The 15,716-nt window shown below is 39.9% G+C and overlaps 1 protein-coding gene across 5 annotated transcripts in view; it reads right to left on the minus strand.

Annotated features, from left to right (window-relative positions):
* LOC139766217 (uncharacterized) overlaps positions 1-15,716 on the minus strand; it is a 107,813-nt gene that overhangs the window by 11,860 nt on the left and 80,237 nt on the right. Inside the window, exon 14 of one of the 5 annotated variants that reach the window (XM_071694527.1) lies at positions 15,386-15,675. The exons of 3 other annotated variants lie outside the window; for them this stretch is intronic. In XM_071694527.1, coding sequence (XP_071550628.1) covers positions 15,386-15,675 — 290 coding nt within the window. Of the gene's footprint in view, positions 1-15,385; positions 15,676-15,716 lie in introns of those variants that run through there. One more of the 5 variants, XM_071694529.1, reaches the window with a different exon arrangement.

The following is a 15,716-nucleotide window of genomic DNA, read 5'->3' on the forward strand; positions in this document are numbered from 1 at the left end:
TATTGCATTTTTTCCATGCAAAAATCGTCCAAATGCCTCTCTCTTCTCTTTCACTAATAATCTTACTTCTTCATCCCACCACTCACTACCCTTTCTAATCAAGCCACCTCCCACTCTTCTCATGCCACAAGCATCTTTTGCGCAATCCATGACTGATTCCCTAAATACATCCCATTCCTCCCCCACTCCCCTTACTTCCATTGTTCTCACTTTTTCCATTCTGTACTCAGTCTCTCCTGGTACTTCCTCACACACACACACACACACACATATATATATATATATTTATTTTATATTTATTATACTTTGTCGCTGTCTCCCGCGTTTGCGAGGTAGCGCAAGGAAACAGACGAAAGAAATGGCCCAACCCCCCCAATACACATGTATATACATACGTCCACACACGCAAATATACATACCTACACAGCTTTCCATGGCTTACCCCAGACGCTTCACATGCCTTGATTCAATCCACTGACAGCACGTCAGCCCCGGTATACCACATCGCTCCAATTCACTCTATTCCTTGCCCTCCTTTCACCCTCCTGCATGTTCAGGCTCCGATCACACAAAATCTTTTTCACTCCATCTTTCCACCTCCAATTTGGTCTCCCTCTACTCCTCGTTCCCTCCACCTCCGACACATATATCCTCTTGGTCAATCTTTCCTCACTCATTCTCTCCATGTGCCCAAACCACTTCAAAACACCCTCTTCTGCTCTCTCAACCACGCTCTTTTTATTTCCACACATCTCTCTTACCCTTACGTTACTCACTCAATCAAACCACCTCACACCACACATTGTCCTCAAACATCTCATTTCCAGCACATCCATCCTCCTGCGCACAACTCTATCCATAGCCCATGCCTCGCAACCATACAACATTGTTGGAACCACTATTCCTTCAAACATACCCATTTTTGCTTTCCGAGATAATGTTCTCGACTTCCACACATTCTTCAAGGCCCCCAGAATTTTCGCCCCCTCCCCCACCCTATGATCCACTTCCGCTTCCATGGTTCCATCCGCTGCCAGATCCACTCCCAGATATCTAAAACACTTCACTTCCTCCACTTTTTCTCCATTCAAACTCACCTCCCAATTGACTTGACCCTCAACCCTACTGTACCTAATAACCTTGCTCTTATTCACATTTACTCTTAACTTTCTTCTTCCACACACTTTGCTTTGTCGCTGTATCCCGCGTTTGCGAGACAGAGACAGGAGGTCAAGAGAAAGGTGCAAGAGGTGAAAAAGAGGGCAAATGAGAGTTGGGGTGAGAGAGTATCATTACATTTTAGGGAGAATAAAAAGATGTTCTGGAAGGAGGTAAATAAGTGCATAAGACAAGGGAGCAAATGGGAGCTTCAGTGAAGGGTGCAAATGGGGAGGTGATAACAAGTAGTGGTGATGTGAGAAGGAGATGGAGTGAGTATTTTGAAGGTTTGTTGAATGTGTTTGATGATAGAGTGGCAGATATAGGGTGTTTTGGTCGAGGTGGTGTGCAAAGTGAGAGGGTTAGGGAAAATGATTTGGTAAACAGAGAAGAGGTAGTAAAAGCTTTGCAGAAGATGAAAGCCAGCAAGGCAGCAGGTTTGGATGGTATTGCAGTGGAATTTATTAAAAAAGGGGGTGACTGTATTATTGACTGGTTGGTAAGGTTATTTAATGTATGTACGACTCATGGTGAGGTGCCTGAGGATTGGCAGAATGCGTTCAAAGTGCCATTGTACAAAGGCAAAGGGGATAAGAGTGAGTGCTCAAATTACAGAGGTATATGTTTGTTGAGTATTTCTGGTAAATTATATGGGAGGGTATTGACTGAGAGGGTGAAGGCATGTACAGAGCATCAGATTGGGGAAGAGCAGTGTGGTTTCAGAAGTGGTAGAGGATGTGTGGATCAGGTGTTTGCTTTGAAGAATGTATGTGAGAAATACTTAGAAAAGCAAATGGATTTGTATGTAGCATTTATGGATCTGGAGAAGGCATATGATAGAGTTGATAGAGATGCTCTGTGGAAGGTATTAAGAATATATGGTGTGGGAGGCAAGTTGTTAGAAGCAGTGAAAAGTTTTTATCGAGGATGTAAGGCATGTGTACGTGTAGGAAGAGAGGAAAGTGATTGGTTCTCAGTGAATGTAGGTTTGCGGCATGGGTGTGTGATGTCTCCATGGTTGTTTAATTTGTTTATGGATGGGGTTGTTAGGGAGGTGAATGCAAGAGTTTTGGAAAGAGGGGCAAGTATGAAGTCTGTTGGGGATGAGAGAGCTTGGGAAGTGAGTCAGTTGTTGTTCGCTGATGATACAGCGCTGGTGGCTGATTCATGTGAGAAACTGCAGAAGCTGGTGACTGAGTTTGGTAAAGTGTGTGAAAGAAGAAAGTTAAGAGTAAATGTGAATAAGAGCAAGGTAATTAGGTACAGTAGGGTTGAGGGTCAAGTCAATTGGGAGGTAAGTTTGATTGGAGAAAAACTGGAGGAAGTAAAGTGTTTTAGATATCTGGGAGTTGATCTGGCAGCGGATGGAACCATGGAAGCGGAAGTGGATCATAGGGTGGGGGAGGGGGCAAAAATCCTGGGAGCCTTGAAGAATGTGTGGAAGTCGAGAACATTATCTCGGAAAGCAAAAATGGGTATGTTTGAAGGAATAGTGGTTCCAACAATGTTGTATGGTTGCGAGGCGTGGCCTATGGATAGAGTTGTGTGCAGGAGGATGGATGTGCTGGAAATGAGATGTTTGAGGACAATGTGTGGTGTGAGGTGGTTTGATCGAGTAACGTAAGGGTAAGAGAGATGTGTGGAAATAAAAAGAGCGTGGTTGAGAGAGCAGAAGAGGGTGTTTTGAAATGGTTTGGGCACATGGAGAGAATGAGTGAGGAAAGATTGACCAAGAGGATATATGTGTCGGAGGTGGAGGGAACGAGGAGAAGTGGGAGACCAAATTGGAGGTGGAAAGATGGAGTGAAAAAGATTTTGTGTGATCGGGGCCTGAACATGCAGGAGGGTGAAAGGAGGGCAAGGAATAGAGTGAATTGGATCGATGTGGTATACCGGGGTTGACGTGCTGTCAGTGGATTGAATCAGGGCATGTGAAGCGTCTGGGGTAAACCATGGAAAGCTGTGTAGGTATGTATATTTGCGTGTGTGGACGTATGTATATACATGTGTATGGGGGTGGGTTGGGCCATTTCTTTCGTCTGTTTCCTTGCGCTACCTCGCAAACGCGGGAGACAGCGAGAAAGCAAAATATATATATATATATATATATATATATATATATATATATATATATATATATATCTTTCTTTCGTACTATTCGCCATTTCCCGCATTAGCGAGGTAGTGTTAAGAACAGAGGACTGGGCCTTTGAGGGAATAACCTCACCTGGCCCTCTTCTCTGTTCCTTCTTTTGGAAAATCAAAAAAAAAAAAAAAAAATGAGAGGGGAGGATTTCCAGCCTCCCGCTCCGTTCCCTTTTAGTCGCCTTCTACGACACGCAGGGAATACGTGGGAAGTATTCTTTCTCCCCTATCCCCAGGGTGTATATATATATTTATATATATATATATATATATATATATATATATATATATATATATATATATATATATATATATATATATCATCACTGGGGATAGGGAAGAAAGAATACTTCCCAAGTATTCCCTGCATGTCGTAGAAAGCGACTAAAAGGGGAGGGAGCGGGTGGCTGGAAATCCTCCCCTCTTTTTTTTTTAATTTTCCAAAAGAAGGAACAGAGAAGGGGCCCAGGTGAGGATATTCCCTCAAGGGCCCAGTCCTCTGTTCTTAACGCTACCTCGCTGATGCGGGAAATGGCAAATAGTATGAAAGAAAGGATATATATATATTTATGTATTTTTTTGCTTTGTCGCTGTCTCCCGCGTTTGCGAGGTAGCGCAAGGAAACAGACGAAAGAAATGGCCCAACCCACCCCCATACACATGTATATACATACGTCCACACATGCAAATATACATACCTACACAGCTTTCCATGCTTTACCCCAGACGCTTCACATGCCCTGATTCAATCCACTGACAGCACCTATATATATTATCCCTGGGGATAGGGAATTAAGAATACTTCCCACGTATTCCCTGCGTGTCATAGAAGGCGACTAAAAGGGGAGGGAGCGGGGGGCTGGAAATCCTCCCCTCTCGTTTTTTTTTTTAATCTTCCAAAAGAAGGAACAGAGGGGGGCCAGGTGAGGATATTCGAAAAAAGGCCTAGTCCTCTGTTCTTAACGCTACCTCACTAACGCGGGAAATGGCGAATAGTTTAAAAAAAATAAAAAAATTATATATATATATATATATATATATATATATATATATATATATATATATATATATATATATGAGGATATTCCCTCAAAGGCCCAGTCCTCTGTTCTTAACGCTACCTCGCTAATGCGGGAAATGGCGAATAGTATGAAAAAAAAAAAAAAAAAAAAAAAAATATATATATATATATATATATATTGCAAGAAGTTATATTTGTGCGTGTGATCTAGTATATGCTGATAACCACAAGGAAAATGAAACACGATAAGTTCCAAAGTGCACTTTCGTGTAATGATCACATTAACAGGAGAAGTACACGAATGAGATAAAAGAAGTAGAACAGTCAGTTGCTATACAAGGAAGAAACGTAGCTAAGACGCCAACAGTAAAAAAGTTTTATCGGATGGCGGTGTCTGGGTCTGGCATAATGCATGTAATAATATTATATTATATGGACAGGAAAGGGAACTGTACAAATTTTCCCTACGACAAAGCTATTCAATTTGTATAGACCTTTACTAATATCAATTCCCTACGACAAAGCTATTCAATTTGTATAGACCTTCACTAATATCAATTCCCTACGACAAAGCTATTCAATTTTATAGACCTTCACTAATATCAATGTTCCAATTTTTTGTGTGTTTCATAATAAGAGATTCAATGATATCTTTTGTGGTAAAGGAGCTACAGTTAATAAATGAATTGGCATTACTTTAGTCAATAAAACGGTCATAAGTTTTAACATGATTAAACAAAGTATTTGGTTTTTGTCCTGTTCTTAGAGTATACTTATATTGCTTAAGTCTAACATAAAGATCCTTACCAGTCTGCCCAACATAAATATATTACAGTTTTTACAAGGGATTCTGTAAACATATCCTACAGAATTTCCTGGTGACTTTTTGATTAAGATTTTCTTTATGGCATTGTTATTACTGAAGGCAACATTGACATTAAAGGACTTAAGCAACCTGGGAAGTAATGTAAAATCATCATTAAAAGGGAGAACTGGGATAACTGTAAGAGTCTTGGTATCAAAGGGAGGTTTGGGTTCATATCTATAAAATGCTTTCTTTGCTAACTTAAGGGATTTATCAATGAATGATCTAGGATACCTTAACTTGGATCCAATAGAATATATCTTCTCAAATTCATCATCAATAAATTCCACACTGCATATATGTAATGCCTAAGGAATACAGACTGAACAATGATAGTTTAACTCTGTTGAGCTGAGTAATAATGAACATAAAAACAAACAATGGTGGGTTCTCCGTATATGCCAAACTTAAACATGTTTCTATCCCTATGGATTATGCATTCTAAAAATGGTAACATACAATTATTTTTGCTTCCACAGTAAAGTTGATAGAAGGTACTAAATTGTTTAGTAAAGGGAGAAATGTCTGTATATTTTTGTTTGTTGGCCAAACACAAACATCATCATCTTCATACCTAAACCAAAATGTCTTGGAGGGTAAGATATCCCTTAGTAATTTCATTTCAAAGAATTCCACATAAAGATTACTTAATATTGGTGAAAGAGGGTTACCCATTGCTATACTAAATTTCTGAGCATAATATTCTCCATTAACTTAAAATACAATTCAATAAAAACAGACTGAAACTGGTAAATGAATATCATCTAAGACTTCAACTAAATATTCCAAGAGGTCATCAACTGGAACTTTTGTGAACAGAGATGAAACATTAAAGTTAACCAGTCTGAAACCAAAATCAACACTGATATCGTTAAGTTTGTTAAGAAAATCTACATTGTTCATGGTATCAAAAATCGATGTCTTACCCACTATTGGGCTTAATAAAGAAACTAAGCACTTCGACAATTTATGTGATGGAGCCCCAGAACTCACCATGGGTCTTTCTGGAAAATTTGGTTTATGTGTTTTGATAAGTCCAAAAATATAGGGCAATGAAGGGGACAAAGATGACAAACTTTTAATCAAAGAACCATAGCTTTCAAATACAAATTCAGTTCTTAATTAAAATGAGAATCAACTGTTTCTCAGGGATTCTTACCGAGTTTAAAGTATTTTGTGTCATCACTTAAAAGATTATTCATTTTTGATAAATAATAACTTTTGTTTATGATCACAACTGCATTAGCCTTATCTGCTTTAGTGATATATTATTATCTTTTTCAAACTGTCAACAGGTCTTATAAACCTTTTAGTGCAATTAGGATCCACTGGTATCGACAAACTGGCACACACTAAACCTTTACGGATGTTAATATCATATCAGATAATTTACTGTACTTTTCTCAATTACAGAAAGACTATGATATCAACACAACTGGCTTTTTTGCTAGAGCTCACTAAGAACCTTAGTCCAGTTGTTTATTGCACAAGTTTATCACAAACCCTTCTGTTCTCAGTCCGATTACTGTTTTTGGTCTAACTTACACTTCAGTTTCCTTTGAAGTCTATTCCGTTCACTTCTTAATTTACTATAGCAGTAGTCCAAAATACAGTTCTTCCATTGTGTCGGTATAACCATTTGAAAGGCACGTTTCTTCTCTTGAAATGCGAAAGGCATCCTCCATTTCAATCTTCTTAAGTTCAATGTGTTTCTTCAAAATGAAACATGGTAAGTTCCCAAGTGCACTTTCATGCAATGATCACATCATCAGAAGAGATACAAGAAAGAGAATTATAACAGTCAGTTGATATATAAGGAAGAGACAAAGCTAGGACACCACTGGTAAACAAGCGTTACCCGAAAGGTGGTGTTCGGTTATCAGCAGACTTCTGGCATGGCCATGAGAAACCCCTTGTCTTCTCCACTGTCAAATTTGTATATGGAGTTTAGGAAAAGAAATTTGTACCTACTATAACCAACACTATACTACCGTGGTATAGGTATGTTGATATTTTATGAATATGGCCCTCTCCCTTGGATGTAAGGGATTTACTAGGTAAATTACATAAATTAGTGTCATCTATTAAAATCACTGTGGAAACTGAAGATAATAGAAAATTACCATTCCTGGATGTGATGATTCATGGGGAAGAGTATGTTTTGAACATAGCATCTACAGAAAGCCAACTAATACAATGTCCTATGTTCACTTTCACTCAGGTCATAGATTTAGTATTAAACAGTCATTATTTTCTATGTATATTAGAGCTTTATGAATTGTCAGCCCAGAATTTCTGTAAGAGGAATTTGAGTAATCTATCTGTCTATCTATATCTCTGACACCCGTTCCCTATGGGAACTCCCAGACACCAAAAAGGGTTGCAGAGATGTTGGAGTGTGGTGCGGAGATATGGTGGCTAGTGGCAAGCCTGTTTGTGGATGATACTGTGTTGTTTACAAAGAGTGAAGAGGAGTTGTAGAAGGTTGTAAGTGTGTTTTATGAAGTGTGTAAGCAGAGGAGATTTGATAATTGCAAGTAAATGTAAAGTAATGGTGTTTGAAAGGAAACAGTAAAAGTATAGAGTTCGTAAAACCATACAGAGTGAAAGAAGAAAGTGTACTAAGTTGTGTTGTAGATATGGGGGGAAAAAGACGGGGGAAAAAGACTGGAAGAAGTGAGAATACTTAAGTATCTGGGAGCTGTTTTGGGTAAGTGTGATGATATGGAAGGAGAGAGAAGGGAGAGAGCAGTACAGGGTAGAAGAGTTGAGGAAGTGAAGAGAGGATTAAAGGGCAGCATAGTCCTTCCAACACTGACCTATGCAGCAAAAACATGGACGTGGAATAAGCCACAGAGTCAAGAATTCACACTGTGGAAATAAGCTATTTGAGAAGAGCATGTGGTGTGACTAGATGGAATAAAGATTAAGAAGAAATGAAAGGGTGTATGAGAGATGTGGTATGGCAAGGAATGCATAAGGGAATGAACTGTAGAGTGGAAGAATGGGTGAAACATCATACTTTGAGGTGGTTTGGGCATGTGGAAAGAATGCGAGATGTGGAAAGAATGCGAGACTGGGAGTTTATATGGAGAATGAATGATAGTACAATTAAAGGGGTTGGTGTGAGTGGAAGACCACCTTTGATATGGGCAAATAGAGGAGGAACACTGAAGCGAGGGAAACAGAGGAAGAATGCATGGAATTTTGTAATACTGATACCATTAGTAAGAAACTTTGCTATTCTTCCCATGTACTGTACAAATGTAAGACCAAGGCTAGAAAGACTTATTATGATAATGTGACACACGATAGAAGGTCTTCCAGAAATATTCTGTGTTCATCCTACCACAAATCTCTTGAACATATCATTCCACTGCTTATGGTATTTGATGTAAAATTTGTTTTCTCTTATGAGAGCACTATAAGGAAAATGTTGATTAAGAACAGCCCAAGTAATGACAATAGTAAAGTTTAAATAATTCCTTGCCAAACACAGTTTGTTTTGCTTAGGAAAGATAGATACAAACTTAAAGTCTTATGAAAATCAACATATGTACTCTGTATCCACTGGTCAATGATCTAGTGCTCTGTTCATTTACATGAATGAAAACTCATATCCTATTGACTGATCCAGAGCTTCTTCAATCACAAAATTATCTCGGAGAGCAAAAATGGGTATGTTTGAAGGCATAGTAGTACCAACAATCTTATATAGTTGCAAGGCATGGGCTATGGATAGGATTGTACGGAGGAGGGTGGCTGTGTTGGAAATTAAATGTATGAGGACAATATGTAGTTTGAGGAGGTTTGATCAAGTAAGTAAAGAAAAGGTAAGAGAGATGTGTGGAAATAAAAGGAGTGTGGTTGAGAGAGCAGAAGAGGGTGTGATACAAGCAAATGGTGTGGGCATACGGAAAGAATGAATGAGGAAAGACTGACAAATAGGATAGGTATGTCAGAGTTGGAGGGAACAAGAAGTGGGAGACCAAATTGGAGGTGGAAGGAAGGTGAAAAAGATTTTGAGTGATCGCCGCCTGAACATACAGGAGAGTGAGAGGCAGGCAAGGAATAAAGTGAATTGGAATGATGTAGCATACTGGGGTCGACATGCTGTCAATAGACTGAACCAGGGTATGTGAAATGTCTGGGGTAAACCACGGAAAGGTCTGTGGGGCCTGGATGTGAACAGGGAGCTGTGGTTTTTGGTGAAGTCAGAGGTGAGAGCTTTGTTCAAATTTTCTTCCAATTTGTCATACTGTTTGACATCAAAGGGGTAAAGTTAATTTATGGTCTTATACATATGAAAAGGATGAATGAAGAGAGACCAACTAAGTGGAAATATGTGCCATAAGTGGAGGGAAACTGAGAGAGAGATGGAAAGATGCTTTGAGCTACCAGTGCCTGAACATACAAGAAGGCAAGAGACATGCATTGAATACAGCGAACTAACTAATGTGGTATACAGGAGGTGATGTGCAGTCAATGAGCAGAACCAGGGCATATGAAATGGTTAAAGGAAACCACTGAAAGGTCTGTGTGGCTTGGATGTGGATGGAGCGGCCCTGATTTCAGTGCATGGTTCAGGGCAGCAAGAGAGTGAATGTGATTAAAGGGCATTCTTCATTTGCTCTTAGCACTGCATTGCTGTGCAGTAAATGATGTACAAGTTTGAAAGAAAAGAAAAAGATATACTGTACAGTCTATCTCCTACTTATGACCTATGCGACTTACGACCATCTGTACAAACACCCAAAAAATATAAATAAAAAAATATTTTTTTTTTCTTTTTTTTTGCCAGTCTCCCGCATTTGCGAGGTAGCGCAAGGAAGCAGACGAAAGAAAATGGCCCAACCCACCCCCATACACATGTATATACATACACATCCACACACGCAAATATACATACCTACACAGCTTTCCATGGTTTACCCCAGACGCTTCACATGCCCTGATTCAATCCACTGACAGCATGTCAACCCTGGTATACCACATCAATCCAATTCACTCTATTCCTTGTCCTCCTTTCACCCTCCTGCATGTTCAGGCCCCGATCACACAAAACTTAAGCTTGGTTGTACATCAGCCAAAGCTAACGGCTGCGCGCATATGATAGCAAGTCAGATGAAATCCCAGCATTGTGTACATCACAGCATCTCAGTTCTCGTTCTCAGTTACCATTCAGTAAGCTCACGTTACTCGAGTGAATCTAACAAATCTTCATGCTGGATTAAGCCATTTTCGTATCAAACCTCTAAGGAGAAGACGAGCTAGAGAAAAACCCATTACATGTTGATAGCTCTGGCAAGAAGCCGAGGAAGACATATGATGTGGAATTGAAACTGAAGGTTTTCACCCAATATGAAGGAGAAAATAAGATAATGTAATTGCAAGTGATCTACAGTTGTCCCACTTGAGGGTCTCCACAGTTTTAAAGGACAAAGAACAAATATGTGAAGCAGTGAAAGGTTCAGCAAGTATGAAGTTTAAGATAATAACAAAACAACATGGGCCAATTCACAAAATGGAAAAGTTGCAGATGCTGTGGATGGAAGATCAAATTCAAATACATGTACAACTAAGATTACCAACAATTCAGGCAAAGGTTAGAAGCCTTTTTGAGACTCTGAAGGAGCGAGCAGGTGAGGATTACATCAAGAACTTCACAGCAAGTCATTGCTGGTTCAATAATTTAACTGGGACAATGTTCACATCACAGGTGAAGCAGCAATGCTAATGAAGGAGCTGCCAAAAAGGTAAAAAATAAACCAAAGAATTTTCTTTTAATAAGCCATGGTGATTTTAAAGAAGTCAATTCCTAAAGCTGGTTAAACAAAAATGAGGTAATCATGACTGAACTTTCATAACATAAAAACTAGAAATGATAAAATATGAAATAGAGAATCTCACATAAAAGGTAAAAAGAAACTACAGAATCATATAATAAAGCTGGTTAATCATGAAAAAAAATGAGTAGGATAAAAGAATGCTGTAAAGGTAAACGAATTCTGTATGCCATGCTGACATACATATGACTTACATCCATTTCGAGATCTGACCAGTGGGTCAGAACAGAACTCGGATGTATTCTCAGGGATAGATAGTATATGTATGTTACTGTGGGTAATGTGGCAGTTGAGGGAATAATTGGTATACATGGGGTGTTCAGTGTTGTAAATGGAAATGGTGAAGAGCTTGTAGATTTATGTGCTGAAAAAGGACTGGTGATTGGGAATACCTGGCTTAAAAAGAGAGATATACATAAGTATACGTATGTAAGTGGGAGAGATGGCCAGAGAGCGTTATTGGATTACATGTTAATTGATAGGCGTGCGAAAGAGAGACTTTTGGATGTTAATGTGATGAGAGGTGCAACTTGAGGGATGTCTGATCATTATCTTGTGGAGGCGAAGGTAAAGATTTGTGGAGGTTTTCAGAAAAGAGGAGAGAATGTTGGGGTGAAGAGAGTGGTGAGAGTAAGTGAGCTTGGGAAGGAGACTTGTGTGAGGAAGTACCAGGAGAGACTGATTACAGAATGGAAAAAGGTGAGAACAAAGGAGGTAAGGGGAGTGGGGGAGGAATGGGATGTATTTAGGGGAGCAGTGATCGCTTGCGCAAAAGATGCTTGTGGCATGAAAAGCGTGGGAGGTGGACAGATTAGAAAGGGTAGCGAGTGGTGGGATGAAGAAGTAAGATTATTAGTGAAAGAGAAGAGAGAGGCATTTAGACGATATTTGCAGGGAAATAATGCAAATGAGTGGGAGATGTATAAAAGAAAGAGGCAGGAGGTCGGAAGAGGGGTGCAAAGGTAAAAGAGAGGGCAAATGAGAGTTGGGGTGAGGGAGTATCATTGAATTTTGGGGAGAATGAAAAGATGTTTGGAAGGAGGTAAATAAAGTGTGTAAGACAGGGGAACAAATGGGAACTTCAGAGAAGGGAGCTAATGGGGAGGTAACAAGTAGTGGTGATGTGAAAAGGAGATGGAGTAAGTATTTTGAAGGTTTGTTGAATGTGTTTTATGATAGAGTGGCAGATATAGGGTGTTTTGGTCGAGGTGGTGTGCAAAGTGAGAGGGTTAGGGAAAATGATTTGGTAAACAGAGAAGAGGTAGTAAAAGCTTTGCGGAGGATGAAAGCCGGCAGGGCAGCAGGTTTGGATGGTATTGCAGTGGAATTTATTAGGAAAAAGGGGGTGACTGTATTGTTGACTGGTTGGTAAGGCTATTTAATATATGTATGATTCATGGTGAGGTGCCTGAGGATTGGCAGAATGCTTGCATAGTGCCATTGTACAAAGGCAAAGGGGATAAGAGTGAGTGCTCAAATTACAGAGGTATAAGTTTGTTGAGTATTCCTGGGAAATTATATGGGAGGGTATTGAAGGCATGTACAGGGCATCAGATTGGGGAGGAGCAGTGTGGTTTCGGAAGTGGTGGAGGATGTGTGGATCAGGTGTTGCTTTGAAGAATGTATGTGAGAAATACTTAGAAAAGCAAATGGATTTGTATGTAGCATTTGTGGATCTGGAGAAGGCATATGATAGAGTTGATAGAGATGCTCTGTGGAAGGTATTACAAATATATGGTGTGGGAGGCAAGTTGTTAGAAGCAGTGAAAAGTTTTTATCAAGGATGTAGGGCATGTATACGTGTAGGAAGAGAGGAAAGTGATTGGTTCTCAGTGAATGTAGGTTTGTGGCAGGGGTGTGTTATGTCTCCATGCTTGTTTAATTTGTTTATGGATGGGGTTGTTAGGGAGGTGAATGCAAGAGTTTTGGAAAGAGGGGCAAGTATGCAGTCTGTTGTGGATGAGAGAGCTTGGGAGGTGAGTCAGTTGTTGTTCGCTGATGATACAGCGCTGGTGGCTGATTCATGTGAAAAACTGCAGAAGCTGGTGACTGAGTTTGGTAAAGTGTGTGAAAGAAGAAAGTTGAGAGTAAATGTGAATAAGAGCAAGGTTATTAGGTACAGTGGGGTTGAGGGTCAAGTCAATTGGGAGGTAAGTTTGAATGGAGAAAAACTGGAGAAAGTGAAGTGTTTTAGATATCTGGGAGTGGATTTGGCAACAGATGGAACCATGGAAGCGGAGGTGAATTATAGGGTGGGAGAGGGGGTGAAAATTCTGGAAGCGTTGAAGAATGTGTGGAAGACAAGAACATTATCTCGGAAAGCAAAAATGGGAATGTTTGAAGGAATAGTGGTTCCAACAATGTTATAAGGTTGCGAGGCGTGGGCTATGGATAGAGTTGTGCGCAGGAGGGTGGATGTGCTGGAAATGAGATGTTTGAGGACAATGCGTGGTGTGAGGTGGTTTGATCGAGTAAGTAATAATAGGGTAAGAGAGATGTATGGTAATAAAAAGAGTGTGGTTGAGAGAGCAGAAGAGGGTGTTTTGAAATGGTTTGGTCACATGGAGAGAATGAGTGAGGAAAGATTGACCAAGTGGATATATGTGTCAGAGGTGGAGGGAACGAGGAGAAGTGGGAGACCAAATTGGAGGTGGAAAGATGGAGTGAAAAAGATTCTGAGTGATCAGGGTCTGAACATGCAGGAGGGTGAAAGGCGTGCAAGGAATAATGTGAATTGGAACGATGTGGTATACCGGGGTCGACGTGCTGTCAATGGATTGAATCAGGGCATGTGAAGCGTCTAGGGCAAACCATGGAAAGTTCTGTGGGGCCTGGATGTGGAAAGGGAGTTGTGGTTTTGGTGCATTATTACATGACAGTTAGAGACTTAGTGTGAACGAATGTGGCCTTTGTTGTCTTTTCCTAGTGCTACCTCGCACACATGAGGGGGGAGGGGGTTGTTATTTCATGTGTGGCGAGGTGGCGATGGGAATGAATAAAGGCAGACAGTATGAATTATGTACATGTGTATATATGTATATGTCTGTGTGTGTATATATATGTATATGTTGAGATGTATAGGTATGTATATTTGGGTGTGTGGACGTGTATGTATATACATGTGTATGTGGGTGGGTTGGGCCATTCTTTCGTCTGTTTCCTTGTGTTACCTCGCTAATGTGGGATACAGCGACAAAGCAAAATAATAATAATAATAAAATGTTACTGTACTCCACTTGCTAACAATTACACTGCAAGAAGCCATATTAGGCAAGGCTGTATCACAGACAGTGGAGAGAGTCTTGACAATGAACTTCTTACTCCAAAGGAGTCTATAATTTTTTTTGCTCACATGTGAAGTGAAGATTCAAACATACAGGAACTCCATAAAAGGAATCTTAGGGTTGTATAACAATAACATTCATAACTATTTGTGGTTATGCACTTAACAGTGTGAGGAGGAAAAAAGGTGAGTATAGTGTTATGGGAGGGGATGGGTGAGCGTCAACAATCTTTATGTGAGGTACTGAGTAACAGTAATGGGTAACAACGTATGGCTGGGTGATATGGCACAAGAAGGAATAATTACAGGAATGGGGTACCAACTGTAAATAAAAAAGGTGAACAGCTTGAGGAACCATAAACTTAAAAACAGACTGGTGATTGGGAATACTTGGTTTAAATGTACATGGGTGAATGTAGTTAATGGGCCTTATTCACAGGCATGCTCCAGAAAATCTTCTGGATAAAAATGTACTCCAAGGGGGAAGATGGTGGGATGTCTGATCACGTGCTGATGCAGGTGACATCAAAAGTCTGAAAAATCTTTAAGAAAAGAGGAAATGATATAGCTGAGAATAGGGTGATAAAAATGAGTGAACTTGAAAGAGAAGCTTCTGTGAGGAGATACCAGGTGAGACTGGGTGAAAAATGGCAAAAGGTGAGAGTAAATAAAACAGGGGAAGTGAGAGAAAAGGTAGGTATCTCAGGATGCACTGCTTACATGTGTGAAAAAAGTGTGTAGCATGTGAATGATGAAAGGCAGGCAAGTGAGAAAGGATAGCCAAAGATGGAATGTGGAAATCAAGTTGTTAAGTTAAGATGTCTAGTTATATTTTGACTATCCCTGTCAAACAGTTTTTAATGGTTATCATCTACTTCCACTGTAATGTAATTGAAAATAAGTGAGAAATCTAAATCTGCCTCAGCATAGGCAGCATATATACAATATGGGGGAAAAGCCATATTCAAGGCCAACTATAAGTATGATAACTTTAAGTGTATAATGAGGGAGGCATATCACACATTATTTTATCAAGCTTTTATGTATCTATTCTTGAACCTACTCACCACAACTGAAACAACGCCCATAACCCAGATAGAAAGCATCGTCCTCCCCAGACACTGAAGAAGAATCTGAATTCATGCTTGTATCAGTGGTTTCAGTGTTGCTGCTCAGTGTAATTATTTCTGAGTTCTCAGTTTCACTTGTATGGAAGGCAGAGGCCAGATTATTAGTGCCTAGGTACTGATGATCAACTCTCTGGTGTTGAGGGTTTCCAGCATGGGGAGGAGCTTGATATTCATATCCCCAAGTCCTATTCCGTCCAGTCTGTGATCGCTCATGTCTTTGCCTCAAGCTGTAAGTTGAGAGTTATTCATTAGCTTACTGTACAATACA

Source organism: Panulirus ornatus, chromosome 57, assembly GCF_036320965.1.
Source record: "Panulirus ornatus isolate Po-2019 chromosome 57, ASM3632096v1, whole genome shotgun sequence".
NCBI lineage: Eukaryota > Metazoa > Arthropoda > Malacostraca > Decapoda > Palinuridae > Panulirus > Panulirus ornatus.